A 21,720-nucleotide genomic window follows, 5' to 3' on the forward strand; every position below is an offset into this window, starting at 1 on the left:
CAGTCCAGCAGTGACAGTGAGGTGTTTAAAAACTCCAGCAGCGCTGCTGTGTCTGATCCACTCATACCTGCACAACACACACTAACACACCACCACAGTGCTGAGAATGATCCACCACCTAAATAATACCTGCTCTGTGAGGGTCCTGACCATTGAAGAACAGGGTGAAAGGGGGTAACAAAGCATGTAGAGAAACAGATGGACTACAGTCAGTAATTGTAGAACTACAAAGTGCTTCTATATGGTAAGTGGAGCTGATAAAATGGACAGTGAGAGTAGAAACAAGGAGGTGGTTTTAATGTTATGACTGATCGGTGTAGACACAGTTTAATGAATTTGATGTGGATGAACTTCAAGGGTTTGCACAGAGTCCTGACATGAACCCTCTCTAACCACCGGGTCACGGACCGGTACCGGTCCATGCGTTTATTTATTACCGGGCCGCAAAGAAAGAATAAATAAGAGATCGCTTATGTTTCCAAAACACTTCGGGTGTTATTGTCTCCTATCACCACTAGGTGGGAGCATCTCGCTCAGGGTTCCTACTGACTTTCCATCATTTGTGAGTAGTATTGCTATTCAACAAGCTCAGGGTCAGTTGTCCACGCTTTGAATTTGCTGACCTGATGCTGTTCTTTCTCTGTGAATAAATTACTGGAACACGTGTGTTTAATCGATTTATTTATTTATTATAAATGTAGCTTCACAACATTTAAGGCGGGGTGTATAAATGCTCAAATATCAAGCATAGCCATGGTCACTGTTGGTCAAACCAAAACACTGAAACACACCATTTACGGCAAATAAACATCTACAACTTCGGTAAACAAGCCCAGTCCTTAACAAAATGAATGAGAACTGGACTTACCGTTCGCTTCAGTTCTCCTGGAGCTGTTTGGATGCCCCGTTGGAGCGTCTGGCTCAGATTAAATTCTAGTGCTTAAATACAACAGCACTTTTTCCTATGAATTCAAGGCTGTGTCCTAAACTGCATCCTGTATACCACATGGTGTGGAACTAAATTCATTCATTTCCACCCCGGTTAAAAGCGAAATCACCCGCCAGTTCCTCCCAAATTTAATCTCGTCAAGGGTGGAAATTTGTCCCCATGTGACTGATGAAAACGTAGCAGCATTTGCAGGGTCAGAAATACGTACAATTATGTGGTGGATGGCATGGACTCCTAATTCCTTGTTTAGATAAATAGGGCTGGTTTGATCACACCTATCAGACTGGGCCATGGAACAGTGGTCTGTCTGCCAAGAACTGTCTGAATGGCCAGGTCTGAAACGTTGGTGATGGTGCCCACAGTCTAGCAAGCTTTAAACCACCCTGGTTGTTAGAAAGATGCTTGTTGCTCATCACATGGACAAGAAAGGAGGAACAGGAGCTTCTTCAGTGCCTCCGAAATAATAAATGTGTCCATAATATTATTTATCTCCTCGGCCGTACAATCACACACTTAAACACGCAGGTCCGGCGCCGAGCACGCTCAGTTGAACGCCCCGGGGTCCACGTACGCGTACGCCTGGAAATTCCCCAGTTTATTGCCGTGTTGGTCGTAGTGGAGCATCCTGAAACACTGATCGCAGTACAGGCACGGATCCATCGGGGCCATCTGGTCGTTTATGGTTATCCACCTGCAGCAGCAAAAACACAACATCAACATCCTTCACGGGGTCAAAGGCGAGTAACCGGGCGTGATGTGACGATCTGAGACCGACCTGCTGATGTAGAGGTGGCACACGCAGCATTTACGGGTCACCACTCGGTGTTTATGGGTGAGCAGCGGGTAAAACTTCCTGTCCAAGCAGTCGTCCTTATGGGCCAACCTGAAACAACACGGGGTGCAAAGGAATGAGCGTGAACGTGCCAACGACTCATTATCAATCCAATATCAAATACTTTAGGCACAAGTTCCCACAGACGCACTCCAACGCTTTGTGGAAAGCCTTTATAACAATTCAAGGCTTTTCTAACAGGATGCACAGTCGGGGTGATGCCATCTATCCGAAAGGAAGCTGGACATTCGGTTCGATCTCCGTCCGAGAAGTGAGGAGTTTGGTATGTTCTTTCCCTGTCCATTTTTGCGAGTTTCATCCTACCCTCTTAAAATACTCGGACCGCTCTAAAGCATCCCGAAGTGTGCGATTCCCTGTGCCCTTAGTGTTTCTGAGTGATGCTGAAGCCACTTCGACCCTGACCGGGACGCATTCCACGTAAACAAATACTATTTGACTTCCGAGACTCGAGACACGCGAGGCGAGGCGAGGCGTACCTGACGTCGATGAGGATGAGGACGTGTTCGCAGTCGCCCTGGTGACAGTACAGGTACGGATACCCCACCTTCACCCTCAGGTCGTTGAACGTCACGTCCTCCATCCTGGCGCTTTTAAATTCGGGGAAGTCGTGCTGCTTGGTCCAGTCGCGCGTCACCCTGTGACCGAAGAGGGAGGGTGTTAGCACGACAACATCAAAGCCCTGATAAATATAAACACTCATTCTAAATGTGATGTTCCATAAAAGTGTGGACAGCAGCATGTCCACCACTGTTTACACTGTACTGTACAGTGTTCCGTCATGCTTCAGGAACTCAGGACGCCGATTGTTGTTTTGCTTTAAATAATACATCAGCGGTTTAATATCTCGAGTCACGTTTTCACTAGGACACGGGTCTGGAATGCAGGCGGGCCAGTCTAGCACCTGCACCCTCTCTGGCCAGGAGAACACGACTCAACAGACCACGACACACCTGACTTTGCATCGGTCCATCTCGGATGAACTCGAACCCAAAGAGGTGAGCGGCAGTCCTGGATGTTGTTGCGGCGGTGGATTGTGTTTAGTGACCGGGGTTTTCTGAAGGATTCCCAAATGTGGTGCAGTGTGTCTAAAGGTCACAGGCATTCAGTATTAGTTTCTTGGGCCGCTCAGGTGGCGCAGCAGTAAAATACGCTAGCACACCATCGTATCGAATCTCAGCTCTGCCATCCGGCTGGGCAGCTATATGTACAACGATTGGCTGTCGTTCGTACAGGGCGGGAAGCCGGACAGGGACCTCATAACTGGTGCAAATACGACCTCTGCTGGCTGATAATGTGAACAGGGTGTGTCTCTCCGTACACAGAGCTGATCCGCATATGAACAGTCGGCTACTGCACGTGTGCAGGAGGGGGCGTGTGGATCAGCATCAGTAGCGAGGAAGCGTAATGCACTGGGTAATTGGATACGACTAGATTGGAAGGAAAATTGGGGGGAAAATAAATAATAATAATTATAAATATTAGTTTCTTGGAGTTCTCTGACGCTTTTAATAATTTTATGGACTGTAGATGGTGTAAAATTTAATTAGTTCTTTGCAATTTTGTGAGGATTAAAGTCCTCACCTGTTTTACGTGTTCCTGGTCTTTCTTAATTTGCCCTCGTCCCAACTCTTTTGGAACTCTTTACAGGCATTAAATTCAGAATGAGTCTGTACATTAAGGTAAACATCACATATTTTATCATTATGTTGTTTTTCGATAAAAGTCCTGTAAATACTTTTAAATACTTTACATTTTTAATAATAAAGACGGGGCGGTCCGGGTCCTTTCTGTGTGGAGTTTGCATGGGGTTTCCTCCGGGAGCTCCGGTTTCCTCCCACAGTCCAAAAACATGCAGTCAGGTTAACTGGAGACACTGAATTGCCCTATAGGTGAATGGGTGTGTGTGTGTGTGTGTGTCTGCCCTGCGATGGAGTGGCGCCCCTTCCAGGGTGTTACTGTGTGCCTTGCACCCATTGAAAAGCTGGGATAGGCTCAAGTGTTCGACTGCAGGTCTGAATCTAAAAGGATCTGAATCTTACCTGCTGATATCCCGACACTCTGGGAAGCGCATGTCGTTGTAGAAGATTCCCTCGAAGAAGAAGAACGCAGACTTGTAATGATCCTAAACGATAACGTACACACTATAAATACACCGTACCTTCCTCCCTGTGTATGGTACAGGAAGCGAGTGGTACAGGAAGCGAGTGGTACAGGAAGCGAGTGGTACAGGAACCGAGTGGTACAGGAAGCGAGTGGTACAGGAAGCGAGTGGTACAGGAAGCGAGTGGTACAGGAACCGAGTGGTACAGGAACCGAGTGGTTCAGGAAGCGAGTGGTACAGGAACCGAGTGGTACAGGAAGCGAGTGGTACAGGAAGCGAGTGGTACAGGAAGCGAGTGGTACAGGAACCGAGTGGTACAGGAACCGAGTGGTACAGGAAGCGAGTGGTACAGGAACCGAGTGGTACAGGAAGCGAGTGGTACAGGAACCGAGTGGTACAGGAAGCGAGTGGTACAGGAACCGAGTGGTACAGGAAGCGAGTGAGTGGTACAGGAAGCGAGTGGTACAGGAAGCGAGTGGTACAGGAAGCGAGTGGTACAGGAAGCGAGTGGTACAGGAACCGAGTGGTACAGGAAGCGAGTGGTACAGGAAGCGAGTGGTACAGGAACCGAGTGGTACAGGAACCGAGTGGTTCAGGAAGCGAGTGGTACAGGAAGCGAGTGGTACAGGAAGCGAGTGGTACAGGAAGCGAGTGGTACAGGAACCGAGTGGTACAGGAACCGAGTGGTACAGGAAGCGAGTGGTACAGGAACCGAGTGGTACAGGAAGCGAGTGGTACAGGAACCGAGTGGTACAGGAAGCGAGTGGTACAGGAACCGAGTGGTACAGGAAGCGAGTGGTACAGGAAGCGAGTGGTACAGGAACCGAGTGGTACAGGAACCGAGTGGTACAGGAACCGAGTGGTACAGGAAGCGAGTGGTACAGGAACCGAGTGGTACAGGAAGCGAGTGGTACAGGAACCGAGTGGTACAGGAAGCGAGTGGTACAGGAAGCGAGTGGTACAGGAAGCGAGTGGTACAGGAAGCGAGTGGTACAGGAACCGAGTGGTACAGGAAGCGAGTGGTACAGGAAGCGAGTGGTACAGGAAGCGAGTGGTACAGGAAGCGAGTGGTACAGGAACCGAGTGGTACAGGAACCGGGTGGTACAGGAACCGAGTGGTACAGGAACCGAGTGGTACAGGAACCGAGTGGTACAGGAACCGAGTGGTACAGGAAGCGAGTGGTACAGGAAGCGAGTGGTACAGGAAGCGAGTGGTACAGGAAGCGAGTGGTACAGGAACCGAGTGGTACAGGAACCGAGTGGTACAGGAACCGGGTGGTACAGGAACCGAGTGGTACAGGAACCGAGTGGTACAGGAACCGAGTGGTACAGGAACCGAGTGGTACAGGAACCGAGTGGTACAGGAAGCGAGTGAGTGGTACAGGAAGCGAGTGGTACAGGAAGCGAGTGGTACAGGAAGCGAGTGGTACAGGAAGCGAGTGGTACAGGAACCGAGTGGTACAGGAAGCGAGTGGTACAGGAAGCGAGTGGTACAGGAAGCGAGTGGTACAGGAACCGAGTGGTTCAGGAAGCGAGTGGTACAGGAAGCGAGTGGTACAGGAAGCGAGTGGTACAGGAAGCGAGTGGTACAGGAACCGAGTGGTACAGGAAGCGAGTGGTACAGGAACCGAGTGGTACAGGAAGCGAGTGGTACAGGAACCGAGTGGTACAGGAAGCGAGTGGTACAGGAACCGAGTGGTACAGGAAGCGAGTGGTACAGGAAGCGAGTGGTACAGGAACCGAGTGGTACAGGAACCGAGTGGTACAGGAAGCGAGTGGTACAGGAAGCGAGTGGTACAGGAAGCGAGTGGTACAGGAAGCGAGTGGTACAGGAACCGAGTGGTACAGGAACCGAGTGGTACAGGAACCGGGTGGTACAGGAACCGAGTGGTACAGGAACCGAGTGGTACAGGAACCGAGTGGTACAGGAACCGAGTGGTACAGGAACCGAGTGGTACAGGAACCGAGTGGTACAGACCTTGCTGATGAACTGGGGAACGATATCGGGGGTGTTACTGAACTCTCCGAAAACCTGCAGGTCGCTGACGCAGCAGATCCCGTCTCTCAGCTCGGTGAGCTTCTGAGAGCCCAGAACACTCAGAGTCTGGAAGGCCCTGACGTGCCTAAACTGATCAACACACACACACACACACACACACACACACACACACACACACACACACACACACACACACAACATTATTATGACATCATCAAATACACTGTATGGCCAAAAGTATCTGGACACCTGACCATGAGCTCGCCGGACGTCCTATTTTACTTTGGAGTATGTCTGTGGCAGTGGTAGCTCAGCACTTAAGGTACAGGGCTAGTAATCAGAAGGTTGTTGGTTCAGGCCCCACACATCTGCCGGGTTACCACTGTTGGGCCCCTGAGCAAGGCCCTTAACCCTCAATTGCTTGCGACGTATGTGGTCACGATTGTAAGTCGCTTTGGATAAATGCCAAAAATGTAAACATGTAAATGTCTGTGGGAATTTGTGCCCATTCAGCCAGAAGACGACAGCATTTGTATGGTTGGGCACTCATGATGTTCCAGTTCATTCCAGAGCTGTTGAGTGGGGCTGAGGTCAGGGCTCCAATGGAGTTTTATCCATTTGGAGATAATAGCCCTCGCTGTGGTTCAGTGGAGTCCTAGAGCCTTAAACATGTCTTTTTTTATGGCCATAAAGGCTTTCTAGTCTGATATATTTCTGCAATGTTCTTAAGTTTCATCCATATTTTGTTAGGAGAACCTTGGTATGGTGATAGGTAGATTTTTGGGCGTGGGCGTGGGCGAGCTGCTTACCCGTTCGAATATGGCCGGGTAGATGACGTTGAAGGTGAGGATGACTTCTCCCTCAGGAACGATATCTGCAGGATCTGCAGGCCTCCTGCCCATAGCCAGCATCTCCTACAGATGAGAGTTACAATACAGAGGGTATACAATCACTGAAACTATTAATAATGAGATGTATTTGCACAGCTTCAAGGACCTGGGTTTCAGTCTCAGATTCAGTCACTGTCTGTATGAGTTCTTTCCACCTTTGGGAAGGAATTGGACTATCACCCTGTCTAGTAAACAGTGCTGAGGCTGACCAGCTCCAGGGACTCGGGTTTGATCCTTACATCCAATTATAAACCCCGTTTCCAGAACAGTTGGGACGTTTAGTAAAACGCAGTAAAAAGAAGAATCTGTGATGTGTTTATTCTCTTAAATCTTTATTTAGATAGATAGACAGATATACAGATAGATAGACAGACAGATAGACCCTAGACAGATAGACAGATAGATAGATAGATAGATAGATAGATAGATAGATAGATAGATAGATAGAGACAGACGAATAGACAGATAGATAGATAGATAGATAGATAGATAGATAGATAGATAGATAGATAGATAGATAGATAGATAGATAGATAGACAGACAGACAGAGACAGACGAATAGACAGATAGATGGACGGACGGACGGACAGCCAGCCAGACGGACGGACAGACAGACAGACAGCCAGACAGACAGACAGACGGACGGACAGAGAGACAGACAGACAGAGAGACAGACAGATAGATAGACAGATGATAGATAGATAGATAGATAGATAGATAGATAGATAGATAGATAGATAGATAGATAGATAGATAGATAGATATACAGACAGACAGACAGACAGAATTAGGACAGAGGAACGTTCAGCAATGCGTTCTTTCCCCCACTCACCATCTCATTAGCGTATATGTCATGTCTCCCCGTGCCTTCTCGTAGCAGTGACTTCCTGTAGTCCTGTCTTCTCATCCGAAGTCTGATAAAGAAAGAGAATCAAACATGTCCCAACAGTTTACGATGGGTCTTCACCAAAAACAAATACCAGTTTGTATGAGGCTCAGGTCTGATCCACGTACTTTAAAGTGGCGAGCTGAGGGTCCGGAGGAATCACGTCTGGGTCTGGAACTTCATCTTCCGGGTGGCATCGCAGGGAGTCCGTGCTAGAGAAAAAAACAAGAGACAAGATGGATTAGTTTGATGTAAAGGAACTACAGCGGTCTGCACGGAGCTTTGATCTAAATCCAGCTGAACAGCTTTGGGGGCGGCACGGTGGCTCGGTGGGTAGCACTGTCGCCTCGCAGCAAGAAGGTCCCGGGTTCGATCCCCAGGCGTGGCGGTCCGGGTCCTTTCTGTGCGGAGTTTGCATGTTCTCCCCGTGTCTGCGTGGGTTTCCTCCGGGAGCTCCGGTTTCCTCCCACAGTCCAAAAACATGCAGTCAGGTTAACTGGAGACACTGATTTGCCCTATAGGTGAATGTGTGTGTGTGTGTGTGTCTCTACCCTGCGATGGACTGGCGCCCCGTCCAGGGTATTACTGTGTGCCCCCCCGGATAAGCAGTTAAGGCAGTGAGTGAGTGAGCAGCTTTGGGACGAATTGGAACGCTGACTGCGAGTCAGGCCTTTTTTTCTATCAAAGTTCACAGACACTGAAACCTTGTGGAGAGCCTGCCAGGGTTGGCTTAAGGTGTCCACATACTTTTGGTGTATTTACTTTTCGTTTGTTTTGTGTGCTACTTTAATAGCCAAGTAAAAAAAAATTCTTAGATATATCCAGATCCCCCACATCATGCATGACACCCGAGGCTGTCGAGGAGGGGAGACGGCTAGCACATGCCTCCATCGTACTTCACACATTAGCTGTTGTGATGAGGCCACAGGACAGGTTCTGAAGATCAGGTTTGTAAAAGCACCATTACTCCTGTGAGTGTTAGCACTGTACAGCCAAAAGTATTTGGACGCCCGACCATGAGCTTGTTGGACATCTTATTTCAAAAGCAAACTGTATTAAAATAGAGTGACTTTTGAGAAGCTGTGTGTCTGTGTATGGGAATTTGTGCCCGTTCAGTCAAAAAATGACAGCATTTGTAGGCTGGGCACTGATGCTCAGTTGATGTTCCGGTTCATCCCAGAGCTGCTGAGTGGTGCTGAGGTCTGGACTTTAAGCCTGACACTGGAGCTTTTCTTCATATCTTTATAGAGCTTGCTCATGCTGGAACAGGAATGGGCCTTCCCTAAACTGTTGCTGCAAAGTATCATAGATTTATTCCACCTATATGCACGTTTTCTTCCTGAAACACATGAATTCAATCATTAAAATGGGTGTCCCAATAATTTTGAACAGACTGCGACATGCACGAAGTTTGGACCAAGTGTGTAGCGTTGCAAGGCTTCACCACGACCCTGACCAGGATGAAGCTGTTAATGAAAACGGATTAATCAGCTATTTAATATTGTACCTGCAGATAGTTTTCAGATCCTCCAGAGTCTCCACTGTGATTCCCATCTCCTCTATGAAGTCCACGTCCTCCACCCCTGCTGCTCCCTCGCTATAGGAATAATCTTCAGGTTTTAACACGCTCAGCCATGAGTTCCTGAAGCTCTCGATGTGAAACGGTTTGGAATTCACGTCTACATGTTCATAAACCGGCACATTTTCATTAAACGCACTCGAAACGCCTCCTTCAGCCATGTTTACTGCCTTCTTTCTGCCTCCTACCGCTGGGATTTGTAGTTTGTAGTGTTTTCTGGGAGTTGTAGTTCTTTAATTCAAACGAGTCGACTCTTTGATTTACAGGCTTGAAAATCAAGAGCCGAATGAATTCGGAGCTTCGGAGTCGATTCCTAACTGTGCGAATGCTTGAACATGATTCATTCATCTTACACTTACACTGTATAGCAAAAGTATGTGGACGCTGTATTTAATTTAGTTTAATTTCGACTCAGGGTGTGCTCCTACTTCACCTTGACGATGTTCTCTAGGACTTGTAGTTCTTTAATTCAAAAGAGTCGACTCTTTGATTTAACGGCTTTTAAAATCAAGAGTCGAATTCGGAGCTTTGGAGTCGATTCCTAACTGTGTAAACGGTTGAACAGTATTAATTCGTTTTACATTATACGGCAAAAGTATGTGGACATTGTGTTTAATTTTGTTTAATCCTGACTCAGGATGTGCTTCTACCTCATCTACACAATGTTCTCTGAGATTTAAAGTTCTTTAATTCAAAAGAGTCGACTCTTTGAGATACAGGCTTTAAAATCAAGAGTCGAATTCGGAGCTCTGGAATCGATTCCTAACCGTGCGAATGCTTGAGCATTATTTATTCATCTTACACTATATGGCAAAAGTATGTGGACGTTGTGTTTAATTTTGTTTAATCTTGAATCAGGATGTGCTCCTACGTTGAACCCAGTGTTTTCATCTGAACCTGGGCCCACTGGGACCCTGACCTGGATGAAACGTTGAAAGAGAAACGTCCTGCACGTTACAATTAAAAAGCACTTTCGACAAAATGAATGAGTAAATATGTATCTTCGTTAATATTAAGTTTAAAATATCAGTACACAACAATGTTTTGATAATAATTCCAGACATATTGGTCAAAAAAGTTGACATTTAATTTAATGTTAAATGAAAGTGTGGATACTGATACACAGATTATGCAACGCATTCGATAAAATCAGCTGGGCCGAAGATGTCGTTTTTCTCCTACCCGTTTTCTGTCAAACCTAGCTTTCTCTACGGTGATTGGGTAATATTTAATAGTAATAGCAAAATCATCCAATCAAAGTTCTCTATGTGAGTTGAATGAATACATCCAGCAAATCCCGAAGCAGGAGGCGGGACTTGATGGAATACAGGTAGGAAAAGCTCCAGCTTCGAACAGGGAAAAGCGATGGAAGGCAACAGAGACGAAGCGGAAAAATGTATCAACATCGCTTTAAAAGCTCTCGAAGCGGGACACAAGGAAAAGGCTGTTAAATTTCTGAACAAGGCGGAGAAATTATTCCCGACCGAGAAAGCGAAAGGTAAACTCTGCTGCGTCCTAAATATACGTTAGCCGATGTTTGCTCGATTAGAAGGCTAATCGAGAGAAATGGGAGGGGCTGTAGTTTAAATCCCTCCTAGTGCACTTTCAATGTGTACTACATAGTGTGCATCATTATAGCTGGTACGCTTAATCTAGTACACTTGGTGTTTAGGTAGAGTGTATTTGGGAAGAGACCAGGCTGAAGATACCTGATCATCTTGGTGTCATTTCAGTGCTATTAATTATCTATATTTATTTATAGTATATTGCTTAGTGTGTAGATGTTATAGCATGTATTTATCTGTACATTTCTGTATGTACGTGTATGTTTATGCTGTCTGTCTGAGCTAATGTAGAGTAATCTGACCCGGGTTAAAGAGAACGTCGAGACGTTTGTGATTTTTATCATGTTTGTGGCTAAATTTGCTAAGTTTCCATGTTTGGGTGATTTATTTATTTTAATAAAAATAAAAATACATAAACACACAGTCTACAGACTAAAAACACAAGTTTTAATGCACAATTACTGTATATTAATTTAATTCAACACCAATTCATATAGAAAACATTATACTTTTGCACAAAACTGTAGTAGTACCTAAATATAATTTGACTGTCACTCCGTTGCAATGCATCCCGAATGTCTTTATTGGGGGTGAGGTCAGGGTTCTACCACAGCAAACTCGTGATATTCATGGGCCTCACTGCAGTGCAGTCATGCTGGAACAGAAAAGGTCCTTTCCTAAACCGGAATGCAGATCCCAGCTCTGATTTGAGGAGAACGAAGCTGACCCACGCCCCCTCCGACACGTGGGCAGCAGCCGTATGCATCTTTTCACCTGCACTAGGCGAGTGCTAATGCGGATCAGCCCTGTGTACGGAGAGACGCACCCTGATCAACGCACTCCTTCCCTGTGCAGGCGGCATCAGTCAGTCAGCAGAGGTCGCAGTTGCATCAGCTACGAGGAGACCCTATCCGGCTACACAACAGTTGTTTGTACCAGTCGTCGTTCATGTGGCCGCTCAGCCCACCCGGATGGCAGAGCTGAAATTCTATGCGATGTGTTCGAGATCCCAGCTCCGGTGTGTGTTTTTACTGCCGCGCCACCTGAGCGGCCATTATTTTATTATTCTTTACCTGTTATCAATAGAATCAAAAAGAATGTCCACATACTTTTGGCATTATAGTGTATTATATTGACATTTATTATTGGCCTTCAGTACAGTGCGATGCAAAAGTCTGTGTCAACCAGTGAAAAAGCTCGTTTTGGCCTTGATTACATTATTATTGCACTGATTCAGTCAGAACCAGAACATTTGTTAAGAATAATTATAAACCCGGAACTACTGCACTCGGATGGAGCAGCAGTCTAATGCTCTCCATGTGGTGCTGTCGACCTGACTGGGCTTCCGAAAAGGCTAAATTGGCCGTGCCTCAGGGAGGGAGAGAGGAGGGTCGACTGGGCTTAATTGCCACTCTTCATCTGCGCCCTCTGCTGTCTAGCTGAGGTACCTGCGCTAATGGTGAGTACCTGTGGGGTCCATGATGTGGCTCTCCATGCATGGTACGGTGTCAGGACTCCCCAGCTTTATTCACGATCACACCAGACCGTGCTGTATCGTATCGTTGTGTTGCAGACACATTAGCGCTGATTTACGTCTTCGTGACTCTGGTTATTTATCATGTTATTTCACGTATGAACCGTCTGATTTTCCGTGTTTGTGGACAGTATTGTTGAAGGCATTGTTGAACAATGGCAGTTCGGCCGGTAATGCATACTACCGGAAACCAGCAAACGGAACAGAATCTCCCCCTCCAGATCAGCACCAGGAATCGGCCAACGGTGACTCGGCAAAGAGCTTCAACAAGGACCAGGTGGAGGGGGTGCAGAGGTGAGACATTCACTCAAAATTCAGCAAAAACCTTTAAAGGTCTGACGTGTAGGGCTGCAACTAACGATTATTTTAGCGGTCGACTAATCTGACGATTATTTTTTTTCGATTAGTCGACTAGTCAGCGATTATTTATGTCATACCCTCCATCTCTGCCTTAACATAACAAAACTCTCTTATGTTATTTAAGTTCCAATATCAAATTAAAATAATGACCCATGAAACATGAATAAGAAACTTAAGCTTGATAGTTTAATTAAATATATTTGAAACATTAATACACAATCGCAATAAAAAAAATTCAATGAAATAAGAAAGCTTTGGACAGCATTAGAAGCTGTTATGTTTCAGAAGTTATCACTCCGGAAATCAAAAACATTTATAACATGTGGTTGAGAAACATGTGAATGCTGTCTGTGAAGATCTCAGCCATCTGAGGGGAGCATGAACCTCTTCTCATCCACACTCCATTGCTTAGTGCTATTAATAGAGAGAGCAAAAGAGAAAGCTGTATTAATGATCACAAACTTAAGGCTGTGTATCATAGTTTATTACAAATAGTGTACCGGCTATGCCAACTAAACCATAACAGGTTAAATATCTGAACTGAATTATCTGCTGAGCTAACTAGCTATCATTAAGTGGATGAGGTTTATTATTTAGAATGAATGCTCTCATCAACGAGAGCAAAAATATGGAAGAGGATGCAGGGTGCTGGTGTTTCACCGTGTTGCTGGTGTGAAACCACGACTCTGCTCTGTAGCGTCGGCGTCCAGCTCGTTTCTTTGGTTTATTTTGGCTGAAATGCTCCTGAAATACTTTAGAAAGTTTCGGTCTCTCTATCTTCGCCTCTCTGTGTTCATAAACTCCCCGCCGCGCCATGGAAGCGATGCTGCGCCCCCTGCAGTCCCTTTAGTGCGTCGCAATAATAACGACGCACCGACTATGAGATTCCGCGTCGACGAATTTTTATAGTCGACGTTATCGATTATGTCGACTAATCGCTGCAGCCCTTCTAACGTGCCACCGGCGCCACTGATCCGGCTAGACGCTCTACCTGCCTGTGGTAGGAAAGTGCGGCTGGAGATTCACCTCGCATCAGCGACTCCTACTGTTCAGTCAAGGCGCCACAGGAGAAGCACGTTTCTCTCTACATTTTTAAAGCTTTTATATGAATCCACCCCTACCTGGTAATAAAACACACATGGAACCTTAGCTAAAGGTCAGCAGCTTAACATAACTATCTTAACTATCTGAGTTTGATCATATGGAGGCTGATTGTTTGATCCTTGGCCGTCTGTTGGAATTAAAGATAAGATCCCTGCAGTTAGCTGCTGAACTGACAAGAGCAAGGCATGCTGGGAAATCAGCAATGAAAGCATCTCATTTCGGGACGTAACCTAATAGGTAAAACAAACAATCTGTTAGTAATTGGAATTGTAAAGCGCACGCCTGCAATACCCACCCTGGCCAGCAGGAGGTGCAGATTGACAGCTATTGTGGTTTCTTTAAACTTTGCTTTAGAGCGTTCTCTGCATTGTATCAAGCGCTACTCGCTACACCTTGGGGTAATGTTCCAAAGCTCTAGGGGCTCTGACTTGATGTTCTTTAGCTTTACGTTTTTAGGAAATCAGGAATATAGGTGAGCATCTTACTGGTTTTGTGGCAGCTACTGGTTTTCTGAGTTCCCTCGCCTTGTTTCTCTGCTGAGCGTTTGGATTGTGACCCGTGGTGGACTGAGTAGCTGGCGTAATCACACCTGAGCGTTCTTTTGTTTGTGCCTTGATCAAATCTTTCATCCCCCCCACCCTGCTGCAGATGTGCCCCCTGCTGGCTGGTCGAGGTGAATTCCGCACGCTGGCATAAACTGTAAGGTCAGGTGTCATGCTTGGGTCGTACCTCCGTAAATGACCCATGAACTGCCAGTCGAGAACACCAGACCCAGAGCGTTGAGGTTTCCCGGTGTTGCATCACACCCTCTCAGATCGCAGTGAGTCACGGTGTGTGTGTGTTGCGTCCCTGCAGAGATTCATTACTGTTGCGAACACCGAGCCACCGATCCACAAGAGGCCTCCGCTCCCGTCGTTCCGGCTGCACTTCACGCTTTTATTCGGCTCCTCTCCACGTAAACGCGCGCTCAGAAGCGTCATGTCCTGGTGTTCTGTTTCTGAGGTGTTTCCACATGATGGTACCGTCTGGAAGGAGGTGTTCTTCTGAGGTCCTGAGCTAGATGTTTCCACACCAGAGCTCAGGTTGTTCGTTGGGCCCCGAAGTGTCGAGACTTAGTTGTTCCTTTAGGACGGAGGGATCATCTCAGTACAATTAGCCTGACTGACTCGATTGTAGACTTGTTCTCTAATTATGAAAGCAGTTAGCCTACCTAGTTGGAAAGATTAAATTAGATACACCAGCTAAGTGGAGTTAGAAATGTTAGCATATTCAGCTCTGATTTACTCGCCACTAATTGGACTCGAGTCCCCATCTCTGCTACAATCTGATTCCACTTCTCTCTCCTGTGTGTGTGTGTGTGTGTGTGTGTGTGTGTGTGTGTTTGCAGGATAAAGAGATGTAAGGACTACTACGAGGTGCTCGGGGTCAGTAAAGATGCAAATGAGGAGGAACTGAAGAAAGCCTACAGGAAACTAGCGCTGAAGTTCCACCCAGACAAAAACCAAGCGCCCGGAGCCACCGAGGCCTTCAAAAGTAACTCCGGCTTCTCTACTGATTACCAAAACGTGGGGGTGGTGCATGCGGCGGAGGGATTTGCAGTTGGCTTTTGGAAGTGACTAAATTGGGAGAAAAGGGGATAAATGGCACATTTAATTAGCGTGGCTCATGAATATGATCCTTGATCCTTTATTAATTATATAATTCATAATAAAGAAAGAAAAATGATCCTGCCATTAAACCAATAAAACCAATAAAGAAATAATTAGCGTGGCTCTGAATCCCAGTCGGCCAGGCTGAACTGTGCTATCGAGCCGGCCTGGTTGGAAGGAGGGAGGTAATGCGACCTCTGCTGCCCGGTCGATGTGCCTGCATTAAGGGTGGCTGATTTACAGAGGGCATAGCATGACTCTCCGTAGTCAAAACAGCCCTTTGAGACTCCTGGGGTGGGACCGGGGCACATGCTTATCCTCGCTCTCCTCGGCCAGGATGAGGCTGTTGCAAGCAGGAATAGGAAACGACTAGATTTAAAGAAATGCTCGTACAGAGAGCTGATATTATCGAACTGTGAGGGTTCTAGTTCATCTCATGGGAAAACTTGTTATTGTTTATTAAGCTTTATGATGTCTAATTTTAGAATAATTTTATAATGTGTATAATAATTTTAGAATAATTTTATAATGTGTATAATAATTTTAGAATAATTTTATAATGTCTACAATAGTTTAGTGATTTTATAATGTGCATAATAATTTTGGATAATTTTATGTCTAGTAATTTTAGAATAATTTTATAATGTCTATAATAATTTTATAATTTCTGTAATAATTTTTGAATAATTTTATAATGTCTATAATAATTTTAGAATTTTCTGTCTAATAATTTTAGAATAATTTTATAATGTCTAATAATTTTACAATAATTTTATGTCTAATAATTGTACAATAATTTTATAATGTCTAATAATTTTACAATAATTTTATAATGTCTAATAATTTTACAATAATTTTATAATGTCTAATTTACAAAAATTGTGTCTAAAAATTTTACAATAATTTTATAATGTCTATAATAATTTTAGAATAATTTTATAATGTCTAATAATTGTACAATAATTTTATAATGTCTAATAATTGTACAATAATTTTATAATGTCTAATAATTGTACAATAATTTTATGTCTAATAAATGTACAATAATTTAATAGTCTAATAATTTTACAATAATTTTATAATGTCTAATAATTTTACAATAATTTTATGTCTAATAATTTTACAATAATTTTATGTCTAGTAATTTTAGAATAATTTTATAATGTCTAGTAATTTTAGAATAATTTTAGAATGTCTATAATAATTTTAGAATAATTTTAGAATGTCTATAATAATTTTAGAATAATTTTATAATGTCTATAATAATTTTAGAATAATTTTATAATGTGTAATAATTTTAGAATAATTTTATAATGTCTATAATAATTTTATAATAATTTTATAATGTGTAGAATAATTTTATAATAATTTTATAATGTGTAGAATAATTGTAGAATGATTTTATGACGTGTGCAGAGATCGGTAACGCGTACGCGGTGCTGAGTAACGCGGAGAAGAGGAGACAGTACGACATAAGCGGAGGGGAAGAGCCCAGCAGCCCCGGTCACGCCGGCCACGGAGGGTTCGAGTTCCACCGAGGCTTCGAGGCCGATATCACGCCTGAAGATCTGTTTAACATGTTCTTCGGGGGAGGATTTCCCTCCTGTAAGTATCAAACTCACACACAAGGTGCACTTTATGGCCAGAAGTATGTGGACACCCTGCCAGGAGCTTCTCAGAGATCAGAGACAGTAATGTGACACTATGTTGTCTAAGCAATACAACAACAACAGGGACAACCTGGCAGTGATGGTGCTTGAACCAGCGACCTTTCGATTACTAGTCCAGTACCTTTTGTGAGGTCGGGCACAATCAAGATCCCAATTCATCCCGAGGTGTGTGGTGGAGTTGTTTGCTGTAGCTCCTTCACAGGGGTCATGCTGGAACAGGCACAGATATGACTTTAACTCAGCAGTGAGGATGTCGAATCCCTCAGCCGGCCGGGCGTCCACATACAGACGTGATTGGTTGTGTGCGGGCGCGCTCATGTCTACCGCTAATCAATGATCGCTGATTACAGACCGTCCCTGAATCCCGTACGCCTCCTCTTCAGATGCTTGTGCATGCCAGGCCACATAAATGTTGCATGTTTTCCGGCTAGCGAGCGTCTCTGAGGAGTCGAATCACTGGTCGTACCGTTTCTCAGCTGTACGTCGTCTACGGTAGTACAAACCGGGAGTGAATCTGTAAATTGGGATCGGGGTGACCAGTTTATGGCGTAAAACGATTTGAGAAATGTTTGTGTGTTCGTTTCTCTGACAGCGAGCACGTTCGCTAACAGCCGGGAGCGCTACACTCATCAGACGGAGCACGTCAGGAGGGAGAGAGAAGAGCGAGGAGAAGTACGTCACACCAAACCTCATCTGGTTACGCTTATAATTATCATTCATCATTAATACTCACGATTATATTTACTGATCCTGATCTCTCCCGTCTCTCAGGGCGGGTTCTCCATGTTCATCCAGCTCATGCCGATCGTGGTGTTGATCCTGGTGTCTGTTCTGAGTCAGCTGATGGTGTCGACTCCGCCCTACAGCCTTTACTCCAGACCGTACGCCTCCCACTTCTCTACTTTGATATGCTTACAGTCAGGACATTCAGCAGATGCATTTATCCAAAGCAACTTATTGAGGGCCTTTATCAGGGGCCCAACATCAGTAGTCCGGTATCTTAACCTCTCTACATCTTCATATATTAATATAAACTATATCGTCGGCGTATGTTGAATTCGGGTGTCTCGGCCACACCCGTCGCTACCAGGCGTATAAAATCAGCTGTATGTTTTGATGTGTAGCAACAGCTTGGGGAAGGTCCTGTTCCAGCATGTCTGGGCCCCTGGGCACACAGGGAGCTACATGAAATCATGGACCTCAACCCAGTTAAACGGCTGTGGGGAGAATTAGAACGCTGATTGCGAGCCAGGCAGTTTCGTCCGACGTCAGTACTCGATTCAGGTCATTTTGTTTGTGCGCAATGGGCACAAATTCCCATAAGCTCGCATGTTGAACATTTTTTGGATTATTTGTAAATATTTCTTAACTCCACTTGTTGGAAAACAGTCGTAGTTAAACGCTGATGTGTAAACGCTGCCATCTAGTGGTGGGATGTGAGATGAATTTACTTTTCGGGTCACAAAATCGACATGCATTGTGGGAGATGTAGTTTAAGTACGATTTTACAATGTATTTTAAGACAATCACATGACTTGAGCTCTCTTGGACCTTGAGATTGACACGTGGTTCAGAAACGTTTAGGTGACGCACTGATTGGTTGAGTAACCTTACCTTTCCACAGCGCTGTAGGTGCACAGGTCATCGATACTAGGGCTGGGCGGTATATCACGAATATCGATATATATTCGATATTACTTTTTACGCGTTGTTAAACGTTTCTCTAGCGCATGAGCGGGTGGGCGCGTGCACGCACACACACGCAAACTGAATCACCGAGTAACCGTCAGAAACGACTCTTTTCTAACGAATTATTCATTGGAATCGAATCAGGGAGCTGCGCTCTTATCTGTGGTAAAGATTCATTCGATTCATTCATTTTGAATCAGTTCATTTGTGACAGAGATTCATTTGTGGTTCAAGAGCTTCCGAATTCAGATTTTGGGCGATTTCAATCTCTCTTTTGATTGGTTTCAGCTTTTTACCTTATAGGAGGATAAACACAGTTGGAAATGGATTTATATATTCTGGAAATATTCTGGAAATATTCTGGAAACATATAAGGTGGCCTTCAAGAAGAAAAACAAGGTGATTTTATCCCTAATGGAACATCACGCAGGTACGCAGCGGTTATGATTTTATGCTGCTGTGTGGGTGATCAGGGTCGCGGTGCTGTTAAACGTGAGCTTTCATTTTGCAATGATCGCAAAGCATCATTAAATATTGAACTTTTTCGGGATTTTTTTGATGCTCCTTTCTTTGAAGTAAAACGGGCATCATAAGTGTGAGATAAATATTGTCAATATGAATAAAATACATCCGTGTAATAATACAGAATATAAACACTGTAATTCTGTCCGAATTGATCGGAACTACAACGTTTTGTGTTTTTAAGAAAACTTTTAAACAATATAAGCTAAAATACGAGCAGTAGTCTGCCACTGTACTTTAAGTTGACATTATATCGTATCGTATGTCGCCACTTCTCAAAGGCATATCGAGATATATCGCACAGCCCTACTTGATACCAGGTGTTCCAACTTCTCCAACACTGCGATTCCACGTGTGCCGTCTCTGTACAGGTCGACCGGTCAGACGGTGAGGAGACAGACGGAGAACCTGCACGTGGATTACTTCGTCACCAGAGACTTCAAATCGGAGTATAAAGGTTCGGCGCTGCAGAAGATCGAGAAGAGTGTGGAGGAGGATTACGTATCCAACGTGCGCAACAACTGCTGGAAGGAGAGGCAGACGAGTACGTTTACAGTCTGATGGGGGGAAAAGTTGGGACGGGGCAAAAGGAAGTTATGAAAAGTTTTGAAAACATGTTTGGGGATCAATCTGTACAAGCATTGATGGGTCGTGGCTCACCACTGTGTTCCAAACACATCAGGAGAGAATTGAGAATTGTGTATAGGTCTTTTACCATCTACCGTACATAATATTGAGAACAGATTCAGGAAATGTGAACACAGAGGCGTATATTAGGATTTAGAGAAGCACATGCTGCCATTAAGTGAAGTCAGCAGGGCTTCATGGGGTCTGTTTGAAAACTTAGTGATCTGTCTACATGGATGCATTTCCCGTCATCCTACACTCCCGAGAAGAGGGCGTGTCTAAATTCTTAGCTCCCTTAAAATGCTCCTACTGAGGCGCCTTAATTCTGAGCGATGATCTGACCGAATGACGAGGGAGCGTCCGACGCCTCCTCAGCGCTGAAGATCGATCCCAGCATTCAGTGCGGCACGACAAACGAATAAAATGCGGAGCAACCAACGGAGTTCCTCTCACATGTAACTAAATTCTCATCGATGTTTAATCTGTATGAAGGTGTGATTATACGAGTGTGGCTTATGTGTAAATTGGGGCGTCAGGGACAGTTTAAGCGTTTTCGGTACACGGAGGGAGACATTAGCTGGTAAGCTTAGTAAGCTAAAACTGCACTGACGTAATCGGCGTATCTCCGTATAAGTGAAGTGTCTAAATAATCTGCCTTATAAGTTCCATGTCTTATTAGAATCCTCTCTGGTGAGGCAGCTTACTAGGTTGTCGAACAGATGCATAGGCACAGAGTGCGCGTGATTGACCGGCCTGCCTGCAGTCTAGATCGGTCTACTGTTAAAGAGGAGAATCGGACGACGGCGAGCACAGACTGTTGAGCAGCTGAAGTCTCGTATCGAGCAAACCTGCAACGATTAGTGTCCTCAGTTCCCCACGCATTAAAAAGTCTCATTAAACAGGAGCGCTGATGGAACACGGGGGGGGGAACATGCCCCCGTCCCGACTTTTTTGGAGTGTGTTGTTTATTTTTACAAACTACAATGAAGTGGAAATGTTTGAGATGAAAGAAGAACATGAATGCAGGGTTCTGATTGACGTGTGACGTTTTTCTCTTGTGTCTCGGTCAGAAACGGACCTGCATTACGCCGCCAAGGTCTACAGGGACGAGCGGCTGCGTCGGAAGGCCGAGCTCATGACCATGGACAACTGCAAAGAGCTGGACAGATTAAACGAGCTCTTCCGGGGCGGATGAGCTCCCGGGAGCTTCCACAGACTCTGTTAGAACATGTAGATCCCACAGATTATATCGTGTATATGTCACATCCAAGCGTTTTTTTTATGGAAGGAGCCAGGAGAAGAAAAAAAAAAAACACAACAACTTTAAACGTAACGTCTGATGTACTGTGAAGAGCTCTTCTCATTTCCATCCCGCACGCCGACACGGTCCGACCTCTGGATAAAAATGCGACTACGAAGACCGACCGACCGACAGACGAAGACGGGTCCACGGGTCCGGAGTCCCTGATGTTCCGCTGTACCTCGTGTCTGCTGCCTCTTCCACACGCTTCGCCTCATTTAGACTGTTTAGAGACTTTCATCGGGGAGACGTAGCTCATCTCCCACGGGCTTTAGGGTCTCCGAAGTTCTGGATCTGCTGGATGGACCACAGAGTCGTTTTAAGCCACATGGTTGTGCATTTTATTTCTAAATGTTTTAAGCCTCTAGAGAATCAGAATATTTCTTCAAAGCTCGACTAATCCTTTAAATAAAGTTTAAATTATTACTGACGCCTGTTGAAA

The 21,720-nt window shown here is 45.0% G+C and overlaps 2 protein-coding genes across 2 annotated transcripts; one reads left to right on the plus strand and one right to left on the minus strand.

Moving 5' to 3' along the window:
• Positions 1 to 677: 677 nt before the first annotated feature.
• snapc3 (small nuclear RNA activating complex, polypeptide 3) lies at positions 678 to 9,419 on the minus strand. Its single transcript, XM_062994746.1, has 9 exons — positions 9,187 to 9,419; positions 7,808 to 7,891; positions 7,626 to 7,707; positions 6,712 to 6,816; positions 5,882 to 6,031; positions 3,842 to 3,924; positions 2,279 to 2,437; positions 1,725 to 1,832; positions 678 to 1,640 (listed from the first exon to the last, which is right to left on the minus strand). Exons 1-9 carry the CDS (start codon positions 9,417 to 9,419, stop codon positions 1,493 to 1,495), a joined length of 1,152 nt encoding a protein of 383 aa, XP_062850816.1. The 3' UTR covers positions 678 to 1,492.
• A 1,180-nt stretch (positions 9,420 to 10,599) lies between these two features.
• On the plus strand, positions 10,600 to 21,709 carry dnajb14 (DnaJ heat shock protein family (Hsp40) member B14). The gene is made up of 8 exons (XM_062995482.1): positions 10,600 to 10,756; positions 12,489 to 12,651; positions 15,209 to 15,354; positions 16,887 to 17,075; positions 17,733 to 17,812; positions 17,912 to 18,021; positions 19,723 to 19,895; positions 21,049 to 21,709. The coding sequence occupies exons 1-8, from the start codon at positions 10,624 to 10,626 to the stop codon at positions 21,171 to 21,173; spliced, it is 1,119 nt and encodes a 372-aa protein (XP_062851552.1). The 5' UTR covers positions 10,600 to 10,623; the 3' UTR covers positions 21,174 to 21,709.
• Positions 21,710 to 21,720: the final 11 nt, after the last annotated feature.

Source organism: Trichomycterus rosablanca, chromosome 5 (genome assembly GCF_030014385.1).
Source record: "Trichomycterus rosablanca isolate fTriRos1 chromosome 5, fTriRos1.hap1, whole genome shotgun sequence".
Lineage (NCBI taxonomy): Eukaryota > Metazoa > Chordata > Actinopteri > Siluriformes > Trichomycteridae > Trichomycterus > Trichomycterus rosablanca.